At 39.0% G+C, this 26,879-nt stretch overlaps 2 protein-coding genes across 2 annotated transcripts; both read left to right on the top strand.

The window, feature by feature from the left end:
- The first annotated feature begins 1,304 nt into the window (after window positions 1-1,304).
- On the top strand, window positions 1,305-9,475 carry cenpk (centromere protein K). The gene is made up of 10 exons (XM_037690243.1): window positions 1,305-1,390; window positions 1,625-1,726; window positions 1,824-1,880; window positions 3,235-3,298; window positions 3,529-3,575; window positions 3,678-3,760; window positions 3,880-3,978; window positions 5,884-6,019; window positions 6,106-6,159; window positions 9,320-9,475. The coding sequence occupies exons 1-10, from the start codon at window positions 1,388-1,390 to the stop codon at window positions 9,473-9,475; spliced, it is 801 nt and encodes a 266-aa protein (XP_037546171.1). The 5' UTR covers window positions 1,305-1,387.
- A 2,242-nt stretch (window positions 9,476-11,717) lies between these two features.
- On the top strand, window positions 11,718-26,329 carry smap1 (small ArfGAP 1). The gene is made up of 10 exons (XM_037690242.1): window positions 11,718-11,994; window positions 12,419-12,552; window positions 16,113-16,198; window positions 16,276-16,351; window positions 16,427-16,489; window positions 16,586-16,661; window positions 20,728-20,864; window positions 22,656-22,872; window positions 23,745-24,058; window positions 26,127-26,329. Exons 1-10 carry the CDS (start codon window positions 11,877-11,879, stop codon window positions 26,259-26,261), a joined length of 1,356 nt encoding a protein of 451 aa, XP_037546170.1. The 5' UTR covers window positions 11,718-11,876; the 3' UTR covers window positions 26,262-26,329.
- Window positions 26,330-26,879: the final 550 nt, after the last annotated feature.

Below are 26,879 nucleotides of genomic sequence, written 5' to 3'. Positions count from 1 at the left end.
TGCCACATGGAGTTAAAGTCTCTGTTGATTTTTAGGCTGAATCCAAAGAAAAGAACCAGAGTGTTTATATGTTTATATTATTTTATTAATATTTGTTATTATCACTGTTCAATGCAAATTTTAGAGGAAGTTAATCAATTTCTTTTCATTCATTCAACCTTTATTTATGCAGGTTAGTCTCATTGAGTCACAAGGCCTCATTTACAAGAACAAATGCCACACACAGCAATAAACATTCATGTAAAAGCATAAAAAATGAAAAGTAAATAAAGAAGTGATGTTAAAAAAAAAAAAAGTAAAACACATACTACATTATAAAACGGTGTAAGATTCTAAAGACAGGAACATGTCTATACATAATTGTGTAGATTGTGAAGAGCGTCCTGAGCCTTGACAGTTGGAAGAAGGTATTTCTGATACTTTTATGATTTCAAGAATAGATCAACGTGTTTCTGTTTCAATCAAAGACCGTTCAAACAAGCCAAAGAATGGTGTTTAAAGTTTGGAGTGGCTGTATTTATTGAAATGTGGCACAAACTTATGCATATAATAACACCTTCAAGATTCAAAAGAGATGCAAAAGTAGAAGTAACGAATGTTTTGGACTAATTTTTTTACCCTTATTTATACATGCAGTCTCATTGAGTCACAAACTCATTTTCAAGAGACCTGTTTTTGGGAGCAGATGGTGGGGGTTGAGAGCCTTGCAGGGGCCCAGGGTGGGGCAAATGAGGGTGGAGGCAGGTGTGGGTGCTTCACCTTTTCACCCACATTTTGATGTTGACAGTACCAGTTGACCCTGTGACTTTCCAATCACAGGCCCATCTTCTCTAGCCTCTGTGCCACCACTCCCCCCCCCCCCCCCCCATTTTTTTTTAAATAAATGAATAAATATAATAAAATATAAATAAGATAATTTAATAATTTAAAAGAAGATGTAATTTATGTTGGGAACAAAGCCTAAAGCATTAACCAAAATTAGTATAACGTTTCAGTAGTAATACTATCAAAGATTTTCTTTATAGGGCTCTGTGTGATGCTACATACAAACATGCGGGCTGTGTCAAACTTTGTTCTTTGCACTCAGTTATTACTAGAACGACCAAAACATCTACTAAATATTGAACATGAAACTCTCAGAAGCCGAATAATAAAGCACCTCGGACCACTTCCTTCAAAAGATGCGTGTTTATGAGAAAAGGAGACGGGTTTGAAAGCAAAATTCAAAGTTTATTCGCAGAAGCTGCGCAGCTGTGCTGTGCGCAGCTTTAGCTCCGCCCTTCAACACTTCCTCTGTCGCAGACATGACGTCATTAAAGTTGGCGGTATTTTGAAACAGAGCGCCGTCTCGTTGTTCGTGGCGATCACAACAGTGGATTTATCAAACATGGTGAGAATACTCGACCTACGTCGGGTCCACGTTGTTCTTATACGTGTGTACTAATAAATTCACCGATGTTTTCACGTTTCAAACAATGTCTCTGCTAAACATAATGATTGTTTCGTTTACCGGCTCAACTTTTTTCAAGAAAGTTCGGGGAGTTAAGCAAACGGCGTTGCGTCTTTGTCCCGTTCTGTTGATAGAGTTTTTAAAAGCCGACGTGTGTGTTTCCTCCGTGGTCAGGTGGAGGGGAGAGCAGACGGAGAGGCAGCAGCTCAGTTATCAGAGGCTGCTCAGGCTGAGCTGCTGGAGCTCTGTGAGGAGCACTTCGGTCGCCTGGAGAAGGTAAACACGCACGCACCTCCATCAGCCACGGGATATGATGTCCTACTTCAACCAGGATATAAAAGGTTGCCAACCACATAGTGTGTTTCTGTTGCAGCTTCAGAATGAAATCATTCTTAGCGAGTCTGACTATACTGAGAATTCTCAAGAACAGGTGAGATAAACAGTCTCTGCATTTTGGCTTTGTTACTAACAAATCGTGTTGTCTTTAAATGTTTCATGTACTTTATATACTGTGAGGTTTCATGTCATTCGTTTATATTTTGCATCAGAAGACACACGGTCTTGATCGCTTGTCCGAAATGCGGTGGGTGATATGACGAGGAAATGCTAGAATAAGAACTAAATAAACTTTATTATATATATGTACATATTCTTTATGACAATACTTAGGTAACATAAAATTCTAAATACTAAAATATCTTCACACAAGTATTATTGCATGCTGCTGAAAGGTGAGAAATAATGTAACTCAGCATGCTAAAGTTGGTGTGGTAGTAGCTGAGAGTCATCCTCTGCTTATACACCAAGCACTACCCAATGCCTATTAGCTAAAAAAAATTAGCTTTAACTTTTAGAGTTGACCTTGTTTATCTGTTAGCAAAATATCTCCTCAATCACTGGACTTATTTTAATGAATGTATGCCTACAACTGATGAACTTTTGGAGTGAACTCTGTTCAAGATGGCTGCTACAGCTGTTTACCTTAGCTTAGGCAATACATAAATGGCTATAACTCAGCCAGTTTTACAAATATTACACTAACGTTTAGTGGTAGTAGCTGAGAGTCATTCATAACACACAACTTTGAAGGCTACACCTTGTTTGACAAAGGCTTAAACGTTTGCTATTAAATATTAGAGTTAATGTTTAAAATGATCTTTTGAACTATGGTATGGCAAAAAGATAAAGAGACAGGAAGACCCAGCTTTTTTTTTTTTTTTTTTTTTGTATTTTTTGACAGAGGGATATCAAGTAAAAAATCCCAGGGATGGGACAGTTCCAAGCAGCAGAATCTGAGTAAGCTAAAATTGTCAGAGAGAGTTTATCCGAACAAAGTGTTTCAGTAAGACATAATAAGGCCACCAGTCTCATCAGAACTGGAAGCGCTAACATCACATTGTGAGCATACAGGATGTACACATATTCAGTGCATGGTTATGTTGTTGCCACCTAAGGAGGACATCTCAGAAGACTTTTCAGTGAATCTGACTTTTCTACAACAAACCACCGGGCAGATTTTAATGAAACTTTCCGAAAGTAATTGAGGTGTTTTCCTCTACAATTAATTCACTATAGAAGTCAACCCAATTCGAGATTGCTGCCATAAACTACCACTAAGAGGAAATTATGACTATTTTTATTTGTTAATATTTTTTTTGTTTATTGGGGGTATTTTGAAGCGTCTTTTGGCAAAATTAGTTTTGCGTTGATATTACACTTTATTTAAAAAACATATTAGTTTATAGATTGTTGTATGTTCAGTAATTGTGACTGTTTGTCTTCAGTCAGTAAATGGGCTGATTGCTACAGAAGCTGAAATGAAGCTGTGGCTGTCAGCGGAGCCGAGCTGTAAGTCGCTGCGACCATAATATAATTTAATTTAAATATTTGCTGCTGAAATATTAATGCTGCAAATCAAAGCTGCTGTGCTACACTTTGCATCGCATATTACTATTTAATCATGAAATTATTGGTTTCTGGCTATAGAATCGCATAATTGGTGATTATTTCTATTCCTATGTGCAATTTTAAATGTGACATCTTTAAAACTCGTGTTTATTTCTTGTTTGCTCCCTTAGTGCTGGCAAAAAATTCAGAAATTTTACTTCAAGCTGGAAAAGAGGAAGTATGTTTATCTGTAAAATCCAAACAATGAGGAATTTTTATATATTTTTATAAATTAAAAGCAGCTTGAATTAAAAACATTTCCTCTTTTTGTTCTCTGCAGATGCTCAAGCTGTGCTCCGAACTTGAACTGGTTGTTTCTTGTTACGAAGCGAAAAGAGACAAACTGACAGAGACCAAAGAGCTGTGAGCAACTTGTTTTGTTCCAGTGGAAACCTTTTGAATGTTTTCTGTTTCTTCAGAACACAGAAATGTTTTATTTAGGACCGAATCAGATTAACTTTGTTTGATCTGGTGTTTTAAAGTGAACAAAAGTGGTTGGAGGAGAAGAAACAGGTGCTTGAAGCTGCAGAAAATCAGAAAGAACGACTTAAAATGGAAAAGGAGACGTTATCAGGGCAGAGGTGAGAGCTGAATGATGGTACTGAAATTTGCTGGAGAAGCTAAAGCTAAAGGAAGCAGAGTGCTAGCTAAAAGTTGGATAAATCAATAAGTAGTAAAAGAACAGCTAAAAGGTAAAAAGAATGAAACCCTACCTAAATTCCAAAATTAGCAAAATGCTAATGAACAGCTAAAAAAATTGCACAAATGCCAGCTATAATCTGAAAATAATAAATTGCTAACTAAATGCCAAAAGTAGCAAAATGATATTGAAAAGCTAAAGGCAGGAAAATATTAGCCAAAAGCTAAAATACTAAATAACTGGCTAAAAGCTTCAAACAATTAGCTAGATGTTAAAAGTAATAAAAAATTAAATACTAGCTCAAAGTTGAAAGGTACAAGTGGCTAGCTAAACATAAAAGTTAAAAAAGCCTAGTTAAAAGTTACAAGTTACAAAATGCCAAAAGTGGCAAAATGCTAGCTAAAAGTAAAAATAGAGTACCGTAATTTCCGGACTAATGATTGCACCCAAATATAAGCCGCGCCCACTAAAAAATCAAAACTATTTTGTACATATATAGGCCGCACTTGTCTATAAGTTCATCTTGTAGCATGAGATATTTACATAGAAATATATATTTTTTATTACTTTTAATTAAATATGTACTGGTAACATACACAAATACATACAGGAAATGTGTTTTTTTTCCTGATAAGTGTAACGCCGCTGGCTAAATAAATAAATACAGTCACCTACTAGGAAAAGTCACTGATCGTTACCTTCATGCTGCCGTCTCCAGTGTCTCTCCATCGATTCATTGGCGCCAAACTTAACTTCAGCAGCTCTATTTCCTTCTTCGACGTCTGCATTTCTTCGTGTGTTTTTCATGACGAGGGTGTGCTCATGCGGCGCAAAATAACCAATGCGAAGAATTTAGTGTGAGTGTGTTTGATTTACAGTAATTCAAAATTTCATTGGTCTACTGTGACCTGTTCTATAATTTATTTGGGCTGATTTTTTTATTTTATTTTTATCTTTATTTATACAGGTAGCCTCATCAGGTCACGAGGCCCCACCCCTCAAGAAAGACATGTATTGAGCAGCTATGTGCGCGCTCAGATGTGACGAGGCTAAATGTTTTGGCGGCATGAAGCTCGTTAGTCCATCAAAAAAAAAATAATCCATAAATTAACTGCAGGGTTCAAAGCTTGTGGAAAAAATAACATCTTATAATCTGGAAATTATGGTAACTAAAAGCCAAAGTAGCAAAATAATGGCTAAAAATACTGAAGGACTGGAAAATAAGCTTCAAAAGAATATTTAAAAGTAGCGAAGTTTTAGCTAAAAGCTAAAAATAACAGTAAATTCAGTTTATTTATAAAGCGCCAAGTCACAACAGAAGTCATCTCAGGACACTGAACAGAAACATTAATTTATAAAAAATAATAAGTTAGCACTATTTATCTGAGGAGCAGCTGCTTTGAATTTAACTCCATTGCAGAACTCTCATTAAATTCTAGCGATAAGTTATAAAATGCAAATGAAAAGCTAAAAGGAGCATAAGAAAACAAAAAGGGGAAGCTAAAGCAATATTCAAAGAGAACATTGTTTTAGAGGAACTAAAGAGATCCTCATGTAGTTTAGTCAAAATTTTAATGTTACAAAAACAAAAGACATACATGTAACAGTAATTTCCTGAATGAGCTGTACAAAACAATGTACGGAAAATTTAAAGAAGAGAAACAGTAGCTGTATTCACACCATTAAACCAAAGAAGTTCAGGTTTTAGGGTGTTTTCATAGCAGATGGCTGCAAATTACAAACGCATCGTAATTTAAAAGTAATACAGTTTTGTAAAATTGAACGATTGTTGATATGTTTATATCACGTTCAGTCATTAAAATTAAACCCTTTTTACTGCATCCAGCATCCTGCTGGACACCAAGGAAAAAATCCTGAAGATGAAGACGTATCAGGAGAAGTTGATGGAGACTCTGGGTGACGTCCTGGAGGTGCACGTTCCTCTCCTTCAACATGAATCCAGTTCAAGCAAGAAAAAGAAGGTGCAGTGACCTGCCGAGCAGGACGACACGCTGTGGATGTTTCTGGTGCCTCGGTTCTCCTTACGCATGTTCGGTTTTAATTTCAGAACATCGGATACGAGATCAGCGAGGACCTCATTTCTCTCAGTGAAATCCTGGAGGTGGGTTTGCACAAAAAAACAGAATCATCTCCAGAGTCGGATAGCTGTGACTACAGTAGTTTAAAACCTTTGATCCCAACAGGCGGTAACGTTTTGCTCTTTTTATCCATCCTTTCATCGTTGAAAGCTGCTTTTTGTCTCCAAAGAACTAAACATTGGCAATTGTGTTTCGTTTGTCCATTTGGTCTCATGAACTACTCAACAGATTTTATCCAAACTATCAGGAAGTAATTACCGGTGTTCAATGTGCATCTACAACTGATTAACTATTGGAGTAAAGCTAATGCGAGATGGCTGCCTCAGCTAAGCATCCATAGCAAACACAAAATCAGCTACAACTCATTCGATTATGCAGATTTTAATCTAAAACAAAGTGTCGGGATAGCTGAGAGTTGTTCCTCTTTGAGTCACAACTAGCTCAATTCTGACTCAACAGTGTTTATTTTTATTTTGAGCCAACGTTCGATCTCTCTTTTTAAAGAAATCTCAACAGTGGTGCAGTGGTTAGAGCTGTCGCCCCTTGTAGCCTCTCTGGATGGAGTTTGCACGTTCTCTCCATGTTTGCGTGGGTTTTCTCCGGGTACTCCAGTTTCTTCCCACAGACAAAAAAACATGCATGCTGGGCTAACCGGTAACTATAAATTGTCCCGAGGTGTGAGTGAACGTGGTTGTTTGTCTCTCCGACCTGTCCAGGTGTACCCCGCCTCTCGCACAGTGACTGCCGGAGGTAGGCACAGCTCCCTGTGACCCAGAAAATGCAAAGATAATGAATGAAGAGGTGGTTAAATGTCACTAAACTTGCCTTTTTCCTTATACAGTATGTGAGCATGAACTGCTTTTGTTAGACAAATGTGATATTTACATAAACCAGCACAGACATGTTTCTAGAACCTCTGGGTGGAGTTACCGTGTTTATAACCAGTGTCTCACCAGACATCAAAATATGAATTCTTACAGTTCTTTGAGGCAACTTTACATCGTTGCTGATCCAAGCAATGTCAGTAGTTTCCATTTTAACCTTCAGGATCTCTCTTTGTAGATAGTACCTTTAGCATTTTTCAGTTAAAAACAAAAATTAACATATTCTCTACTTGTAATCAGTAATAGATTCTTGTACTTTCACACACAAAACCTCTTTTTTTACATCAATAAGTAACCCCCCAAAAAACTATATGTGTGTGTGTATATATATATATATATATATATATATATATATATATATATATATATATATATATATATAGTTTATTATTATTATTATTAGTTTTGACAAAAGTGTTATTTTAACATCAATTTAGTTCTGTTTTATTTTAAACATGTACAGCACTTTTTTTCCATTAATTAGTGCTGAGGCTCTCTGTAATGACTGTACCTCATGGGACAGTGCCCAGTGGTGCAACCGAGGACGCATCCTTATATTTTAATCATTTTAACGGAAACAAGATCATAATGACTTATTTTACAGCACGCTGTCTGACATGTAATTAATATTATTAATAACACTGCATGCACATTTTTTACATCAGCAGGTTGTATTACCCTGTGTATTGTATTAATTACTTCAGTAGTAACAGACTCGTTGTTAATGATAATTAAACCTGCATATTTGCTGCTGGATTGCTTCAGTTTTGCTATTTTAAAAAAAAAGGAGCTCTTTATTTTACTTTATATTTTTTGCAAATCTGTATAACTTTGTTACATCGTTTGTGTAAAGAAGCATGCTAAACTAGTTATTTGGCTTTCCCACTAGTTTGGTTTATAATTAAAATTACTGTGCACGTGTGTATAACATGCTAAACCAATTCAACTTCTGTTTATGTTTCCATGAGATTTAAGTCTAATGCAATTTTGCAAGATCTGCTAATTCTCATTGTATGATTTGAGGATGATTGTCAGCTACCGTCACCCACTTTAGCTCATTCGATGAATTTTGACTTAAGATCGTTTCATTCATTAGAAGCCGAAAAGTCGACTCACGATCACGTGGTTCAGGACATTTGTTTCCACACACACCTTTCATCGTCCACAAGACACACAGTGTAGAGTTCCTGGGAAACCCTGTCGCTGCTGTACGCATCACAGCACTGGTTTCTTTTTCACCATCATCTCTACATCCCTGCATTCACCGTTTGGCTACAAATCTGTCATGAAGAGAGCGCCATACTTTCCTGACTCAAAGCTGCATACTCCTGTGAGAAAAGCTTTGGCCCGGAGGGGCGGGCGAAGCTTCTCAGAGAAGAAAATGATGTGATTTTGTCACTCAGCTACGTCAATGAGAGCTGATTTTTAAGCTTCAGATAGAGTATGCAGGGCCCGTAAGACCCCATTCACTCGACTCTGGTTTTATCTGAAGCTGTAGCATTTCTGCTACGTTTTGGCTGTTTGCAAACACAACAGCTTCTGTGCTTGCTCAGGCAGATGGACAACAACAACAATGGTGGACAGCAGAGTGCTGTTTGTCCTGATCACTCTTTTCAACATATAGGAGCAAATCGACCTCATCCTTGTTTCAAACGAATGTTCATGTCTTCATCGTTTTGGACGTAACTGTTTTCACGCTCGAGTATGAAGTGCCTGCATGCATGTGCAGGTTGTTAAAATACAAAAATCACAGCGCCCACTAGTGACCTGGCATGAAAACTACAGCTGATTCAACGAGCTCAGGGCAACAGTTTTTAGAGATCGTTCACGTGTTAACAAGGCCTTAGTAGAGTTATTTTTGTGTTTGCTGATGCCAGTAAGTTGTGGTGGCCATCTTTAATTGGGTTGACCTCAAAATGTAATCAATCATATGTAGATGTTCAACCAATGATTACTTTATTAGAGCAATAATATACAGCATAAAAATTATTAAGATGTTTGATTTTAAGTTATTTTTAGTCTTTAGAATTCAACTTGGATGCTGATTTTTGAGTCAACGTCTCTTATTAACCAGAGAGTAGCCATTAAAAGCAGATTTCTTCTCACATCACCTCAGTGTGATCAAGTCCATTGCACGATTGAGTTGTGTAACTATTTAGTTCCAGTTATTTCATTATTTGTTGATTATTCTTTAAATATACAAAGTGGAAGCAGATTGACACAGGTTGTTTTGATGTTTCCTCTCCAACACAGTCCTAGAAAGTCCCTAAAATATCTCCCATCTCTTCGATGCCTGCAGGTTCTCATGAACAAGGTTCTAAACACGCCACACGACCCGTATGTAACGATAGATCACACTTTCTGGCCGCCATACGTAGAGTTGCTGCTTCGACACGGCATCGCAGTGAGACACCAGGAGAATAACTTCAAGATCCGCCTGGAAACTTTCTTCTGACACACTTGTCCCTTTAGGTTCTTGCGCACCGCTTGACTGGCAGAGGTTTTAATTCTGTCTTTTGAAATGAAGACTGTTAAGGTAGTACGAAGATTATTGATTTACTGTGTCACAGTTGTAAAAAAAGTGTTTTTAAAAAGTTGGTTTAGGCTTCAAAAGTGTTTTGTGTTGTATTTATAGTGATTTTATTTTAACAGCAATCAAAATCTAGTTTCAAGTTTAAATTTTGTAATTGTTTTTATGCAGTTCTTTGTGTTGATATGGAAATTTTCTGAGAAGACGCTTAATAAAGAGATGAGAGAACAATCTTTGTCTTTGTAACTTTATTTTCTCTTTGCAGCAAAAGAAATCAGTCAGAAAACAGACAAAATGGTCAGCAATCGAGTGAGTCGGGAAGGTCCCAGACTCTTTATGTAGACATTATACGTCATTACGTCTCACGTGTACCTCTTGGAAAAAATACAGGCGTGTTCAAAGCTCTTGAGTAGCAAAGACAAACACTGCTAGGGTTGATTGTGGGAAACCTCCCCCCGTCTAACCTGAACATAAAGCTGTCTGCTGAATTCAACAGACACTGCAGAAATATTGTTTAAAAGAAGCTTTGTACGCACAAGCCAACCTTTAAGGCCACACAGTAAAAATATATATTTATATATTTTTATTTTGTACAACAGTGTTTAACTGGAAATTATCATCATCAATGCTTAATTGTAAGAATTTCCCTCACAGCATATTTGGCTCTGTTAAATGTTTAATTAGAATTTCTTCTGTTATTTTATGTTGTTTAAAACTTCCTATCAAATACACACTAACATACATTGAATCAGTTCTAAACTTTAAATTGAGCCAAAATTTTAAGATTTATAGTTTTTAACTGTTTATTTTTGAAATTGTGAGGTACCTTTACACTGTTTGCGTATATGTTCTAGTTTAATAAACTTGTAAACTTTTACGCGTGTGTTGCTCAATTTTAAAATCCGTTTTGTGCAGAGTTGCAATAAAATTCACACTTGATGCTGTTTTACAGTCATGAGGTGATCAAATGTAAAAATAATATTTAGTTATTGATTTTTATCTTTGTTTAAAAAAATCAGAGTCAGAGTCAGAGTTTCTTTATTGTCATTCGCACCTCATGTGGTACATGTGGTGGAGCGAAATTATGTACACAGGGTCCCAGTTACATCCAACAATAAAATGCATAAGAAAAACAGTAATAACATCTAAGATATGAACTAAGAAAAAAACATCAACTAAATATACACTAAGCACTCATAACATAAAACATTGAACATCACCACAAACATGAACATGAGTCTGTGAGCAGATGTGCACGCATGAACACATCAACATTGAAACAGATCAGCAGCAACATGAAACAGATCAGCAGCAACATGAAACAGATCAGCAGCAACATGATATGGTTTTTCACAGTGATTATTCTAGTTAGAGATTCATGAGTCTAACAGCCTCAGGGTAGAAGCTGTTCCTCAGTCTAGTGGTTCTACACTTAATGCTCCTTAACCTCCTTCCTGAGGGGAGTGGGGCAAAAAGTGTGTGTGCTGGGTGAGTGGGGTCCTTCATGATGCAGGTGGCCCTCTTCCTGCATCTGGAGGTGTAGATGTCTGTGATGGTGGGGAGACTGATTCCAACAGATTTCTGTGCAGCCTTCACCACTCTCTGCAAAGCTTTTCTTTCTGCAGCTGTGCAGCCTCCATGCCACACATTGATGCTCGAGCACAGGATGCTCTCCACTGCACACCTGTAGAAGGAGGTGAGGACTGAGCTTCCCAGACCAGCTCGCCTCAGCCGTCTGAGGAAGTAGAGTCTCTGATGAGCTTTCTTGATCAGGCTGGTGGTGTTGTTGCTCCAGCTGAGGTTGTCATTCATGTGTACACCCAAGTACTTGTAGCTGGAGACCACTTCCACCGCAGATCCTCTTATGTTCAGGGGGGTGTAGGTGTTTTTGTTCCTTCTGAAGTCCACAATCATCTCCTTTGTCTTCTTCACATTGATGTGAAGGTTATTAGGTTAAAAAAATATGATCATTGGCAGCTCTGTTAGTTCCTAGAACTGGTCACTAAGAAGCGAAATCAATAATTTTAGTTACAGTATATCGTGTAGTAAATGTGTAGTGACATTTTGTGAAACTAAAAAAAAAAAACGCATTCAAAATGTGCGTCATGTGACGTCATGACGCTCTACCAATCCAGTGCGGACGCCGCGTCAGCTCTACAGCTCTTGTGGGCGGAGCACAGATTCCGGTTCCGGGTGTTTTCATATTGCTCATTCGGAGGCTCCCTCAGACCTCTGATTATGATATTTATCACAAAAAAATATCTCAACCCACGACTGTTTCAAATAGTTTTCTTTTAATAAAGGAAGTTCCGCTCAAGCCGCGACCATGACGACCCGCTCGGAGAGAGAGAAGGCCCAGAAACTCAACGAGCAGCACCAGGCCATCCTGTCCAAAATGCTGAGGGAGGAAGACAACAAGTACTGCGCCGACTGCGAGGCGAAAGGTGCGGCGTTCACACCGAAACCTGGTTTAACACACTCGTTTAAACTAACAGCATAATTCGGAACCGGAACGCGGGGTGAAAACGTCGACCCTTCGTTGTTTAGCTTCTTTAAGCTAACTCGCTACGATGTAAACGGCTCAGGCTCGTCAGCTGACCGCTCTTCCCCTGAAGTTGCTAACCAGCGAGCTAACTTCTGGAAATCCACCTAAGCTCCGCTCTGCCCCTCCTCACCCGGCTTTAACACACAAATCAATGATTGTTCTTCGAAGAAACTCGAGACTGGTTTTCATGTCGGGGCATTTGGAAAGAATGCAGAGCTTCCCCGTGGCGCTTGAAGCGGAAGCGAGATCAGACATGTTGTATTTTGTGTTTTTAATTTACTGTGGTTCATTTTCCTCTCACGGTTTGAAATCTTGCCACGCAGGTCCCAGATGGGCATCCTGGAATCTGGGAGTTTTCATCTGCATCCGGTGTGCAGGCATCCACAGGAACCTGGGAGTTCACATATCCAGGGTGAAATCAGTCAACCTGGACCAGTGGACCACAGAACAAATCCAGGTACTGGGTTTCCAGTTCTGTCTTGTGAGCTACAACCCTGTTTGAGGTTGGAGTAAAATGTAAATTAAATAAATGCATAATAATTTACTAATCTTAGTCTAATCTATTTTAGTACAAGCACACATCATTAAATGCTCTTTTTATTAATATATACATATGATACTAACCTCTTTATGTGTACATGCAAAATGTTAAATGGGGCAGCTGTGGCTAGAGCAGTCATCATCCAATGCAAGAGTTGGGGGTTTGATTCCACCAGTAGTCACACGCCGAAGTGTCCCTGGGCAAGACACTGACTGAACCCCTCATTGCCTCTGATGTGTGTCCCATCAGTGTATGAATGTGATAAAGCACTGATTATTTTTTGTATAGATCTAGTAGAGTAGTAGTATGAATGGGTAAATGAGGGCACAGATTGCAGTGTAAAGCACTTTGAGTGTCTTGATAAGATAGAAAGGTGTTATTTAAGTACAGGCCATTTATCATTTCAAAAATCAAAATGACTTATTGAAAATGAATGACTTGGTGTAACAAGAGTATTTATAAAAGGAGACAATGTTAAACTTTGTGTGCCAAACCCACATTTTTGCTCTCCATTAGAAACATTTAAGATTTTCTGAAAGTAAAATGACAAAAAACATTTGAAATGAGCATAAAAATAATCTTTTATTAGAGCTTCACATCTTTTTTTACCCTCCTCTCCTTTCTGGAATGAGGGGAGTTGGTGTCTACCTCCAGCTGTCACTGAGAGAGGGAGCCTGGACAGGTCACAAGTCCATCACAGAGACAAATAACCTTTCTCACCCACACCGAGGGACAATTTAAACCGCAGTGCCATAGATAAGTACGACTCAAGTCGGTTCTCGTCGTCTAGGTTCTTCTCAGGTGTGTGTGAATACCCACTGTGACTTGTTTCCCCCCTCTGTGGGTGGCGTTGTAACAGGTCATTTTGTGCGACGCTCCAGGGATATCATTTTCTGCGACAGTCAGTTGTGGAGGATTTCACACTTTCATTATTGAGCTCTAGAAAAATAACTACAAACCCCACACTCTGCCTTCTGCAACGATCAGAGAGGAAAGATGGAGTTTGCAGTTTTGCCAAATGGTTCATCCAGTGACCAATCACCGGCTGCACTCTGATGCGTCATAATCATCACCGTGCAGCTTTGTTTGCTTAATGAACAAGATGGTCCCATAAACTGGGCTGAGTGGGTGGGTGTGCATACCAGCAATGGACAGGCCCTTTACTAGTGCAGTGTGGGTTAGCGCCATTAGTTCCCAATTAACCTAACGTGCATGTTTTTGGCCTGTGAAGAAATCGGAGTACCCCAAAAAAACACAAACGTGCACGGAGAGAACATGCAAACATGGTTGGATTTTAAAGACCATTTACAAACATTAACTTCATGCAACAACATCCAAATTTGACAGTCCAGTGGACCTCAGCCCCTTTAAATGCCCACAGCCAGCACAAAGAGGGGTCTTAATGTTGTATGTGGGTTTCCCAACTGACATCATTGCAGTATTCTATAATATCACAATAACATTTTTTCTTAATGTCATGCAGAGCTGTTAAAAGCTAAGCGATACAAAAATCACTTTTACTGGAACTGTACTCGCTGTCCTCAGAGGCAGCACCAAAGTTAAACTGCTTCTGGTCTTTTTGGGAAAGTAGATGTATAAAATATTTTCTATCATCATTTCCATTTGTGAGCGTAAAAACAGTTTATATTGTGTCGCATTCTGTTTTGATTCACCACTCATCTTTTGTAGAACAAAGTGTTTGTTTGTGCTGCACTCCAGTAACGGTGGTTAAAACCTGGAAGAGCCAAACGGATCGTTGAACTCGGCCTGTTTCTGTCTCACTTTTCAACTCTGAGATTGATCAAGCTTTAATTTTGATCATATGTTCTTTGAGTTGTGCAGTCATTTGGAAGTTTTTAAACTTGAAAACACGCTAAATGTTCGGTGACGGCTTTAAACTATCCAGCTCGATGTCTTTTGAGTCTGATGGTGAGAGGCGACAAACTATATCAGCAAGGTTTGTCATTCAAATGAACTGAACACTAAACTGGTACCAGGAAGTATTCTCAGTTTTTAGGTTCTGGTCTCAGATCTGGATCCAGGGTTTATTTGTGTGAATGTTTATGAAGCATTCACACTATTGGGATCCATTTTTCTTACGTATATTTTTTGGCACAATTCTTGTCCCACAGTTTTCAAGCTACTTCAACAAATCTTAAATCAAAACGTTCAGCTCGTTCAGGATAATCCTGCTATGAATTTTGCTTTTGGTGCAACTTTAGCTTTTTAAAATATTTAGCCTTTTCTGCCATGTTTTTTTCCCATAGAAAATGAATTGAGCTCATTTTACATCCTTCACATCTTTAGATCTGTTCTGTACAAACTTTTGCTGCTCCTTTCACATTTTGTTCTGGTTCAGCTACTTTCAGCTTCCTGGTGCAAATTTAAATTATTTTTCATCTTCTTTCAGCTAATTTCAGCCGTATTGTGCTCCTTTCAAATTCTTTCTGCTAACAAACGTTTTTGTGCTTCCAACTTTTTTCTGTTAATTTCAGCTAGATTCAGCTTTTTCTACTATTCCAGCTACTATTTAGCAGTTTTATGCTTATTGTAGTTTTTTCTGCAAATTCCACATTTTTTTGCACTAATTTCAACTTTTTCTACCTAATTCATAAAAAATGTGCTCTGTCCACTTCCTTCTGGTAATTTAAGCTTCTTTCTACATTTTTAGCTATTTTTCAGCTGTTTTTTGCTAATTTAAGCTGTTTTTTTTTTATATAATTTCCACTTTTTTTGGTAATTTCTTCTTCTTCCAGGCAAACATGTTCTTTCTGCCTTCTGCTAATTTAAGCTTGTTCTATTTTTTCAGCTACTTAGCACTCACGTTTTCAGATCAATTCAAGTTTTTCATGGTAATTTCTGCTACGTTCAGCCTAATTAACTGCTTTATGCTAATTTCAGTTTAATTTGGCTAGTTTCAGCCTTTTCTGCTATTTCAGCTACTATTTAGCTGTTTTATGCTATTTGAACTTTTTCAGCCAATTCCACATTTTTAGCTAATTTCAGCCCTTTCTGCTTCTTTCTGGTAGTTTAAGCGTCCTTCTGCCTTTCAACTACTTTTCAGCTGTTTGTGTGTGTGTGCCAATTTCAGCTTTTTTGTTAGCTTCTTTTCTTTTTTTTCCTCCTGTTAGCTTCTTTTCTAATTTTGTGCAAATCTCTGCTTATTTCAACCTAATTCAGCAGACATATTCTTTCTGCTTTCTTCTGCTAATTTAGGCGTGTTGTTCCATTTCAGCTACATTTCGTGTTTTTTTTTGTTAATTTCAGCTGTGTTTTTTTTTTTGTAATTTCTTCAGCAATAACCATTCACACTGCGTTTTCGCAGGAAATGCAATTTCTCTAGATAATATTTGGGGGGCCACGGGTACAACGAGCAAACTTATTACCATGTAGTAAATCAGCAATGTCTCTTTAATGTGTATTTTAATTTTAGAAGAACATTTTCAAACATGTTTTTATATAACTGTGTTTTTCAGAGCATACAGGAAATGGGGAACACGAGGGCCAGGCGGCTTTATGAGGCCAACCTTCCAGACAACTTCAGAAGACCTCAAACAGACCAGTATCCTTTGCTCTCGTCAGACACAAATGCAGCGACACAACTTATTCACTCGTTTCTCCTCTTAACTCTGCCATCAGAGCAGTGGAATATTTAATCAGGGATAAATACGAGAAGAAGAAATACTACAACAAAAGCGCGATCAATGGGAGCAGTGTACGTATCGCTCCGTACCTTACCCTAGAATAAAACGAACACGCGTGTTCACCCTGTTTTTATCCGTTCCTTCAGCCCAAAGACATTAAGAAAGAGCGGGAGCCGGACCGAGGGAGCAAGGTGTCGTCTTACACCAAGGTCAGTCTCACCTGTACGTTCCTGCATGAATAAACAAACATGTTATCATCGTTTCTGCTGTGTCCTGAGTCTGCACTGATGTTTTTAAATGTCCAGAATGAAGAGCCCAAGTCAGTTCCCAAAGTCAGCCCAGTGAAGACTTCAGAACCTTCTGTGAACCTACTAGGCCTTGGTGAGTGTCAGAAACATGAAACCTGAAACATATTTATGACATCAGGTTACACAACATATCTAACTGTGTGGGCTTTTTTATTGTTAGTCTGTCGGTTGTAAACTTGTGAACAGTGGAGTTAAGCTGCCCCGAGCTGGGTTTGTCGTAACTCTTGATATTTGCTCTCTCAGTTTATGGCATCGTGATTTGATTTGCTCTGTTTTGGTTTAGTGCGAGACCGTTTCAACGTCCATGTCTGGTTAATTTATTCTCCGTGAGCTGATATTCCAACATGTATTGATCAGTCTGTTAGAGAGGAAGTTTTAGTTTCAAATACAGTTTAATGTCACCAATCGGAGTGTGTTACAGCAGGCGGGTCAGCACATTATTTACATCTAGCCCAGCTTCACTTCTGTCACTGCTTCAGATAGACAGGGAAGCTGTTTTAAATTTCAACTAAACATCCGGCCTACCGCTTTACATCAGGCACTACTGAATGTTTGTGTGTGTGTGTGAGATTGTAAGAGGAAGTGCAAAAGCTGCTGACTTCTTGTTTTGTTTGCAAACTGGATGAACGTTTAGACGTTGACATTTGTGGCAGCTCGGTGCGTAGCGTGAGAGGAAACCTGAGCGAAGTGTTGCTGGTGTGTAGGGAAGCAGCTGGAATGAAGCTTTATGTGAAACACAACAAGTGGTTGCTGGTTTTAGAGGTTTTGGTTTGCACTTGCAGGTTTCATAAGAATGGCACTGTTTGGGTCTTCCACACAATTAATGGATGTTGTGTGAATATTTCTATTTGGATATAAAAATGATGGTTTTGTTTCTTTTGAGTCACATTTGGTGGAGCAAGCAACCAGATGTTATTTGTATTCTTATTTTAAACTTTACTCCTTGGTGTGAGGCGTTATTAAAAACATGGATTGTTTATTATCAGCTTATCTCGGTTATATTGACCTTGAATCAAATCAGCTTTTGTTCCAGACCTCATTTAATCAGTCCATGCATAGAAGAAAAAGTACAATCAGATGTAACCATTCTGAACAAGAAAATGTGAAAATGATTCCTCTCTGAGGAACGTTGCTTGGACAAAGTTACTTTTGGGTCTGAATGAAATCGTGTCTTTATGTGCACATTATTAATTCTGGGGGTTATTTTTTCTTGCTAGATTAAGGGAAATAAACGTAGCTGATTTTTAAGTTTCGTTCAGAAAGCATCTGTACTCTTAACTTTACATTTTTCTTCATGTTACAAACACAAACGTCAAAGTATTTTATCTGATGAACCAACTTTAGTGGAAAGAAAATGATACATTGTTTAAAAAAATATTTTACAAATGAAAATCTGCAAAGTGTGGCACGCACTCTTTGAAGCTCTCTTTACTCTGATAATCCTATAGTTAAAACTCGCTGCAAACACATGAATGATTCAGTTCAAGAACACATGTTAAGATAGGAATAATTACAAATACAAACGGGTAGAGAAGAGCAAATAAAGACAGCAGCAGAGTGAGGACATGTCAATTTGTCCTTCAGCTGTCTACGCCTATAGCAGCAAAAATAAGGGATAGCTTAAGTCTTAAAACTGGACAATGTGTCAGGCTCATGGACTGAAACTGGAAGTTGGTTCCACAAGAGAGGAGCCTGATAACCGAAAGCTCTGCCTCCCATTCTGCTTTTGGAAACTCTAGGAATTGCAAGTAAACCTGCAGTCTAAGAGCAAAGTACTCTGTTGGGAAAATATGAAACGATAAGATCTGTAATATAAGATGGAGCTAGGTTGTTGAGAGCTTTGTAGGTTAGAAGTAAGATTTTGAATTAAATTCTGGACTTGACAGGGAGCCAATGGAGAGAAACTAAAACTGGAGAGATATGATCTCTGCTACTAACTTCAGTTAAGACTCTGGCAGCAGCATTTGGGATTAACTGAAGACGTTTTAAAGACATATTTGGACATCCAGATAACAAACCATTGCAATAGTTCAGTCTAGACGTGACAAATGCATGAACCAGTTTTTCTGCATAATTTTTAGACTAAATGTTTCTAATTTTAGTGACATAATGCAGGTGGAAGAAAAGAGGTTCTGGTAATGTTTTTAATGTGGGGGATAAAAGGCATGTCCTGATCAAAAATAACACCAAGATTTTTAACATTAGAGCTGGAGGACAGATTAAAGCCATCCAGAGGAAGTGAAAGACTGCAGAATTTATTCCTAAGATGCTCAGGTTCAAAAACTAAAACCTCAGTCTTGGTCTGAGTTTAAAAGCAAAAAAATAAGTCATCCAGGCTTTTATGTCTTTAATGCTTGTATTCTAAGTAACTGATCGGATTTATTGGAATCGATGGACAAATAGAACCGTGTATCATCATCACAACAATGAAAACGATGCAAACTCCAAAACACAAATGCAACAGAAAAATGCTGCCACATACAATCTGCAATCACAGGAAAAATAAGAAACATAAACCAAAAAAATCAAATGCAAAAGAAAAATGCTGCAAATACCAAAAACACTAAAAAAAAAACACCAAAACAACTGCAAGTAAACGCTGCAAACTCGCTCCAAATAACAGAAGTGCACCAGACCAGGAGGGGGAACTCCACCACCAAGTCAGGGACCAGACCCCCTTAAAGATATTTTAGCTGTCATATAGTCATAATACTTTTATAGGATGCAAGGATACCGGTATATAAAATCTCTCGGCTCAACAGAGGTTTTGATAATGTAAAGCAGGGGTTCCCAACACTGGTCCTTGAGGAACACCATCCTGCATGTTTTAGTTGTTTCTCTGCTCCGACACACCTGATTTGAATAAATAGATGATTTACAGGCTTCTGCAGAACACGATGAGGTAATTAAATCACTGAATCAGGTGTGTTGGAGCAGGGGAACAACTAAAACATGCAGGATGGTGTTCCTCAAGGACTATGGTTTGGAACCACTGATGTAAGGAAACAAAAAGTATGGTAGCTACAGTTAAAGGTAAAGGCAGAAAATTAAACATTGGTTAGACAATGGCTTTAAATCATGTGATTTGCTATTTCATAGTAAACCAAAAACATTATATTAAGATAAACATAAAAAAGAAAGCATTAGAAAAATGTTGCCACAATATGAAATCAGAATTTGGGGGTAAGGTTAGCAAAACAAGCAGTAAGTCCAGCTAAAATGATTTGGCACATTTCTAAGACTTCTAAATACTCTCAATAAGTTTAGTGTATCGTCTGCGGCAGTATCACTAATATTGGTGTTTTGATAAGTATAAAAGTTTTATCAATTTACAAAACAGGCTCATTTTTAAAACTATATTTCTAAATATTTTCAGTCAAGTTCAATAGTCTTTGATGTAAACATATTCTACCTTAATAGAAATATATTATGAATACATGAGGACAGAAATTATGTTAAAGTACTCTTGGTACCAAAACCAAGATATTTAGGGTTTTGCCATAAATTATTGGTGGTACCGTCCTCGAGCCAATTTCAGCCCCAGCGCTCTGATTTTTGTGCATCCAGGATAAAAATAACCAGAAAATATTTGTCTTTAAAATAAAATAGCTGAAACTTAGTGCTCCGTGCACATGAAGCCACGTTTTGTCCAGTGGCTGCTCAGCTATAATGTCTTTAAAGGGGTCTGGTCCCAGATGAGTTGGTGGTGGAGTCCCCCCCCGTCCTGGTCTGGTGCTCTTTTGTTTTTTGGAGCGAGTTTGAGGCATTTCTTACTGGCAGTAGTTTTGGTGTTTTTTAATGTTTTTGGTATTAGCAGCATTTTTCCTTTGCATTCATCTTTTTGGTTGTATGTTTCTTCTTCTGTTTTCCGTGATCGCAGATTATTTTTTTCTTTTGCAGCATTTCTCTGTTGCTTTTTTTTTGTTTGTTTGTTTGTTTTGGAGTTTGCATCCTTCATGTGTTTGCTGCTCGTTTAGCTGTTTTGCAGCTCGTTTGCACCCGTCTGCTACCGTACAATCAACACGTTTATCAGACTTTTATTTGTAAGTGAATCATACTAAAATCTAGTTTCAGTGGCTTCCGTCGAGGTTTCTGCACATTCCACCTGCAAAACCAGTTTGTCCTTAATTCTGTCACAGATGCACCAGCTGCTGCTGCCGCCCCATCAACTAACAACGGAAGCCCGAGCACAAGCCAGAACAACGACCTGGATATATTTGGTCCCATGGTGTCCAACCCCCTCCCATCATCTTCATCCATAGCTCAGTTCTCTCAGGTAAGAAAAGAGGCGAGGCAGATTTGCTGGACAGCAGTGGCCTCCTCACTCAGACTAAATATGCAGACAATAAAAATAAATAAAAATGAGAACCATCCAGATCAACAGCCCACGAGGCTGCCTCTGCTCACATGAAAGAGAATCAGAAACGGGATTAACAGTTCATCTCGAGAATAATTCCTCACCAGGACCTACAAAGATCTCTCTTTATTTTATTCAACACTTCAAGATTCAGCTGTTAAATATCACAATGGTGATGCCAGCTATGATAAACTCACATTTTTCTCTTCTCCCGACCATCACTGCATTCTTCATGTGTTTGATCTCGACCATTATTAAGGCCAGTGAGGTGAATATGATGAGGACACAGAGCGTGAGCCTGAATATAACGGATTATGATTTATTGGAGTCCTGTGAGTTACTGATATTATAATGATGTATTTTACATATTCAGCACAGCCCCTTTCTCTGTCTTAGAATTATACTATTTTACTATAATTTTAAACTGGTACTTGATTAATTTTTTTTTTTTCTGATTTACAAAAAGGTCAAACATTTATTGACTGAAATGCTAATTAAGAAATTCTTGTTTAAGAGCCTCATTTGTTGTTTAACTTTACAAAAGTGTTCATTTGGATTTCATCATTGTTACTGTTGACACCAAATAAACACATTTTATCAGTACTGCACAAGTGGTAAAGAGAAACTAACTTGTGTTTTGATCATTTGAATGTAGCCAAGTGAACATAAACAGGTGTTCTGCTCTGACTGGGTCAAACTGTGGCTCAGGTTCTCTTTATCTGTTGAACGCAGCATCAGCTGGTGGATCATCATCAGACTTTGAGTTTAACAAGACCACAACAAAACACCTTCTTTTTTCCTCCTTTCAATTTTACAAATGTTCAAAATGACAGAAATCCATCGCAGCGATGGAGAACTTTATTATTATATTCCATTTGTTTGTCTGCCCGACAACCTCCAGGTGAGATCTGGTTGTCTCAGATGAACGGAAACCGTTTATGTCGACCCCTGAGACAGTAGTCCCTGGATTATCACGGGAGTTACGTTCCACACAACCTCACTCAAGAGGTGAAAAACCATGAAGTCGGAACGCTATTTATTTCAGTATTTATATATTTTAAGGCTTTATAAACCCTTCCACACTCTTGCAATGTTCTAAACTCTTAAACCTCCGTCATTTTAACAACATACGTATATGTAGCTACTGAATTTTACTCGACAGCTCTGCAGAGCAGCAGCTTGGTTCCGGTCCAGCTCAGTTCTGGTTCTGCAGACCTACCCTGCAGCGATGAAGCGCACCGCCCCGTCCAGGTTGATGTGCACGTGGATAAGTGAGCTTCAGGAAGCTTCAGGATTGTGTGCAACTTTCCTGCCAGTTCTGTGAACTTCATAGATTCACAACTTTCCCTCCATTTCAGCAGAAAGCAGCAGCTGGAAGCATTGTTGGCTTCTGGGTAGTGTATCAGTATTTATTTATTTTTTTTTGACTGGCATTACAGTGTAGACTTGTTGAAAGAAAACTACAAAATGGTGGCTGTCGCCTGTCCAAAGTACCGTAATTTTCAGACTTTAAGTCACATCTTTTTGCATAAATTAGCAAGTCCTGCGACTTATAGTCTGAAGCAACTAATTTACATTTTTCCCCTTATTTATAACCCAATTATTGTCTGAGGTCTGACTAACGTGAGCCAAACGTTTTTGTCAAGGATCAAAAGTTAAGGTCTGGCCTCGCTGCTCCGAAAGTTTAGGATCTTTTTCTCCTCCCTCCAGGTGAGCGCCAGTAACTCGGCCAGTACTCCAACACAACCTCCAGCAGCAGGAGGCGCAGGAGGCGCAGCCAGCTCAGGGTCCGGGCAGAGCGACCTCGACCTGTTCGGTGAAAGCGGTAGCACCACTAAAACTGAGGACGCAGCCAAGAAGCCTCTGTCCAAGGACTCCATCTTGTCTTTGTATGGAACCAACAGCATGCCCCAGCAGGCCCCCCCTGGTGAGCACTCTGTTGTTTTATTCATTTATCTTGTCAGAAACTAAAATATTTTAGTCTCAGAATTTTTGCTTTGCTGCATGTTAGGAACAATGTCCAAACGGAACGTAAACTTGTTCTAAATTTAACAAAAGAAGCTAAAAATTTAAGATATTTACACAGTAATTGTGCTTTTAATGGTCAAAATGATTAATTTAAGAACTCACCGAGTTGCCATTTAATGATAGTTTTCATTACATCCAACCTGCACCTTTTTCCTAACATTGTGATGATTTGGAAGAGCTTGAAGTTTAAAAATCCTGTAAAATTTAAATCCATATTACATTTTATTCACCTTTCTTTTCATAGTTTAGCCTCATACTGATTTATTTTGGTTTCCACCTCACTTCTTGAAAAATGTTCGCCTGTCATAGACGTCAAACAATAATAAAAAAACAAACTCATAAAAACAGGTCTTAAATGGACATGTTTATTTTTTTAGTCGTAAAAGTAAAACATTATTCTTCAAGCATATAATGAATAATTCTGCTAACAACCTTAAGTTCACACTGCAGGCAAAAGTGTCCCAAATGTTTTTATTTATTTATTTTTATTAACTTATAGCCAGCAAAAGGCGAGATCGAATGTAAACACTGGACCAAACAATCATGTCAGATAATAATAAATTGCTTCCGATTGCACAAAATCTTCACAATCGATACACACATGCTAACATGTAGCGTCCATGTTTAAACGTAGCATGCTGCGTGTGACGATCGCTTCGAGGCCGTAGACTCGCCACCGATCTTTCCCGACGTATCGTACATGAACCCGTTCTGAGTTTTAGAAACATCCTTCACTTTTTAAGCTCCGTGTTTCTTCTCTTCCCATCACAGCTGGCATGTTCATGAGCCCCCCTCAGATGCAGTTTCCAGTCCAGGCTCCTGCTGGGTACCAGGCCTTTCCTGGTATGGGCTCAGCCGTGCCACCCACCACTGTCATGGGCGCCATGATGGGACCCACACCGGGCATGATGGTTGGCATGACAATGCCGAACGGCTTCATGGGGAACGCGCCTGCTGCCGGTATGATGGGCATGGCCCCCAGGATGATGGGACCACAGGGTGCTCCGATGCCTGCAGGCATGGTGCCGCCTCAGGGCATGTACGCCATCCAGCCGGGGCAGCAGGCCCAGTGGAACATGGGTCAGGTATGGAGAACACGCGATCTGTGTCAAGTCTAATGATGATTTGTAACAAACTTCTTTATCTTAAAACTTACACGGTTCATTTGTTGTTACGATTACTGCCGTTTGTTGGGGGTTTAATTCAGGGGTTCCCAACCCTGGTCCTTGAGGAATACCTGATCCAACACACCTGGTTTTAATTAATGGGTGATTAACAGGCTTCTGCAGAACAAGAGGAAGTAATTAAATCACTGAATCAGGTGTGTTGGAGCAGGGAACCTACTAATGCAGGATGGTGTTCCTCAAGGACCAGGGTTGGGAACCACCGGATGTTGCTACAGGCCTTTGTCAGAGTACTTTATAAAGTCTTGTTCCCAGTCCCCACTAGATGGCAGCACAAACAACTTTAGAGTTAGGGATGTGTCACTTTTTTTTTCTCAAGAGATTACGGCAAGTATTTGATTCTGTACCCACAAAGACACAGAATGCTAAAAACACAGACTGGAAATGGAGAATCTGCGACTAATCGCAAAAGAAAAGACAAAGAACGAGTAAGACGGATATAAGGATGAAGCAGGTCGGTGGATCGCTTTATAGTCATTTTATTTATGAAGCACATTTCACAACAAGAAGTAACCAAAGTGCTGAACAACAATAGTAGAATAAGACGAAGGCGGAAATAAAAACAAGAATAAATTAATTTTAAAACAGAAGAACGTTTTTAAAACCATTCTGACGCACATGAAGTCCATGAAGTGAGAACAAGACGAGTCCCCGTTCAGAGCCGAGCAGCAACATCTGGACGAGACGTGACAAACACCAACAAATAAATTCTAAACAGACCTGGGCTTTCCAACACATCGTTCACAAAACGTATTCTAGGTTTTTTTGTAGTTCAACAAACGAACCAGTCTTTTTATCCGCAGACTTTATTCAACATATCTGAGTAAAAAAAGTTTCAAAAATCCACAAGTCAAATCCAGATGATTCCTCCGTGCACGTCTCCATTGATGATCTATTTTCAGTCAACACGATCATTTAGAGAAAATAAACGTGCAGATTTTGTTTACCACTTTGATTTTATTTAATTACAGTAGTCCTTTGTTTATTGCGGGCGTTACGTTCCGGACCTCCCCCAATAAGAGAAAAAATCACAAAGATGTGACGTTATATTTATTTATGTATTTATGTATATTTGTAAGGCTTTATAAACTCTTCCCACACTCTTGCAATGTTCTAAACTCTTAAACCTACATAATTTGAACAACGTATGTATATGTAGCTACTAAATTTTACTCTGCAGAACAGCAGCTTGGTTCTGTTCCGACTTGGTTCCGTTTCGGCAGACCTACCCTGCCGGTTCTGGTCATCTCCCTGGCTCGGTAGTCCCAGTGGGCTCTGGAGAGAACGCGCCTCCCCATTCAGAAGACCTCGTGGGCCGGCAGGTGGCACTCTAGAGGTCCGGTTCTGGTCCGGTTCCATGCGGCTCTCTGCATCCGCTGGGCACCGAAGTCGCTGTATGAATAAAGAGCAAACTTTTTGGGTCGAATAAAAACTTTCCCTCCGTTTCAGCAGAAGGCAACAGGGCTTCTAGGTGGGGCACTGTTGGCTTCTGGGAAATGCAGTCGTTTTGAGTGGCGTTGCAGTGAAGGCTTATTGAGAGAAAACTACAAAATGGCGGCGCCTGTCTAAAGTAATTTTTTTCGTAAACTTTTTCCTGTGCAGTATCCAGTACTGTCCCAATCATGTGAGTAATATTAAAGTGGACAATCGTGTCGTGCACTTTTTTTTTTTCTCCTGTTCAATCTTACTTTGAAAAACCACGAAAGAGCGAGTCTGTGAAAGTTGAACCTCGACGTAGCGTAGTACTTTATTTTTCCAGTCTGTATGACTTTACAGCAGCTTTAACACTTTAAAGAGGATTATGAAAACTACTACGAGTACTTTGACGGTACGGAACCAGAACCCCACAATGTGTGGATCTTCAGCTCTTCAGCTCCTCACGTGGCGTCAGTTAAAACATACAAATGATTCTTCATGATTTCTTGGTAAAAATGTAGGGTTTGTAAATGTGACGCTGTTTTCTCCTCAGGTGAACCAGCAGATGTCAGGACTGGCTCTGAACGGCGCAGGAGGCCAGGTGGGCTTCGGTCAGCCCCCAGCAGCCATGGGGGGGTGGGCCGCCGCCGGGTCCGGCCAGACTCTGAGCACACAGCTATGGAAGTGAGCCTCGGAGCGGGTCGGCGCTCAGGCAATATAGGAGCTGAGGTTACAGAAAGTGCAAAAAAAAAAAAACAACCATCACTTGTGCTTCTTTTGGACCTCACTAAGAATCGATGGCCATTTCCGTCACGGACCAGCCTTCAGAACATTAAAAAATACTATCTCCTCCTCCTCCTCTTCTCTCTCTTTCTCTCTATTGTGTGAGTGAATTGGGAGTTGTACAGGATTTCAACCTGGCAGTTTCTGCCTGTCGTATGGTTTTGGATCGTAACTTTAATTTTCCTTTTTTTGGAAAAATAGAAGAAAAAAAAAAATGACAAGAAAATCCCAGTCCCAACATCGACATATCAGTAAAGCTGCAGGACCAGTTACAAGCTTTTATTGTATCACTGTATCATTCTAAGAATATAGAACATTTAAATGAATAGTATTTAAAGGGAGAGGGTTTGACTCTCTGATCAGTCGGAGGTGTTCCCAGATGTACAGCGCTGTAACCTTCTTTTAAAGTTCTTGTGGTTCCTCTATGACATTAAAGTGATCAAAAGAGTCTGCGTTCATTGTCTTCTGTGATTAAAGTTAAACCGGGGGTTCTCAAACTTGTTGAGTTCAGGGACCCCTTACA

This window comes from Nematolebias whitei, chromosome 16 (assembly GCF_014905685.2).
Source record: "Nematolebias whitei isolate Nwh7 chromosome 16, NemWhi1, whole genome shotgun sequence".
Lineage (NCBI taxonomy): Eukaryota > Metazoa > Chordata > Actinopteri > Cyprinodontiformes > Rivulidae > Nematolebias > Nematolebias whitei.
Note: the sequence above shows the minus strand (reverse complement) of the source record. Positions and strands in the feature narration are given on the sequence as shown.

What these genes read in the sequence shown, in the direction of transcription:
- cenpk (XM_037690243.1), top strand. An exon ending in GCTGTCAGCGGAGCCGAGCT is followed by an intron (nt 3,299 to 3,528) that starts GTAAGTCGCTGC and finishes TTGCTCCCTTAG; the next exon opens with TGCTGGCAAAAAATTCAGAA. An exon ending in GTTCAAGCAAGAAAAAGAAG is followed by an intron (nt 6,020 to 6,105) that starts GTGCAGTGACCT and finishes TTTTAATTTCAG; the next exon opens with AACATCGGATACGAGATCAG.
- smap1 (XM_037690242.1), top strand. Translation starts at nt 11,877, where the DNA reads ATGACGACCCGCTCGGAGAGAGAGAAGGCCCAGAAACTCAACGAGCAG. An exon ending in TGTGAACCTACTAGGCCTTG is followed by an intron (nt 16,662 to 20,727) that starts GTGAGTGTCAGA and finishes ATTCTGTCACAG; the next exon opens with ATGCACCAGCTGCTGCTGCC. An exon ending in GCCCCAGCAGGCCCCCCCTG is followed by an intron (nt 22,873 to 23,744) that starts GTGAGCACTCTG and finishes TTCCCATCACAG; the next exon opens with CTGGCATGTTCATGAGCCCC.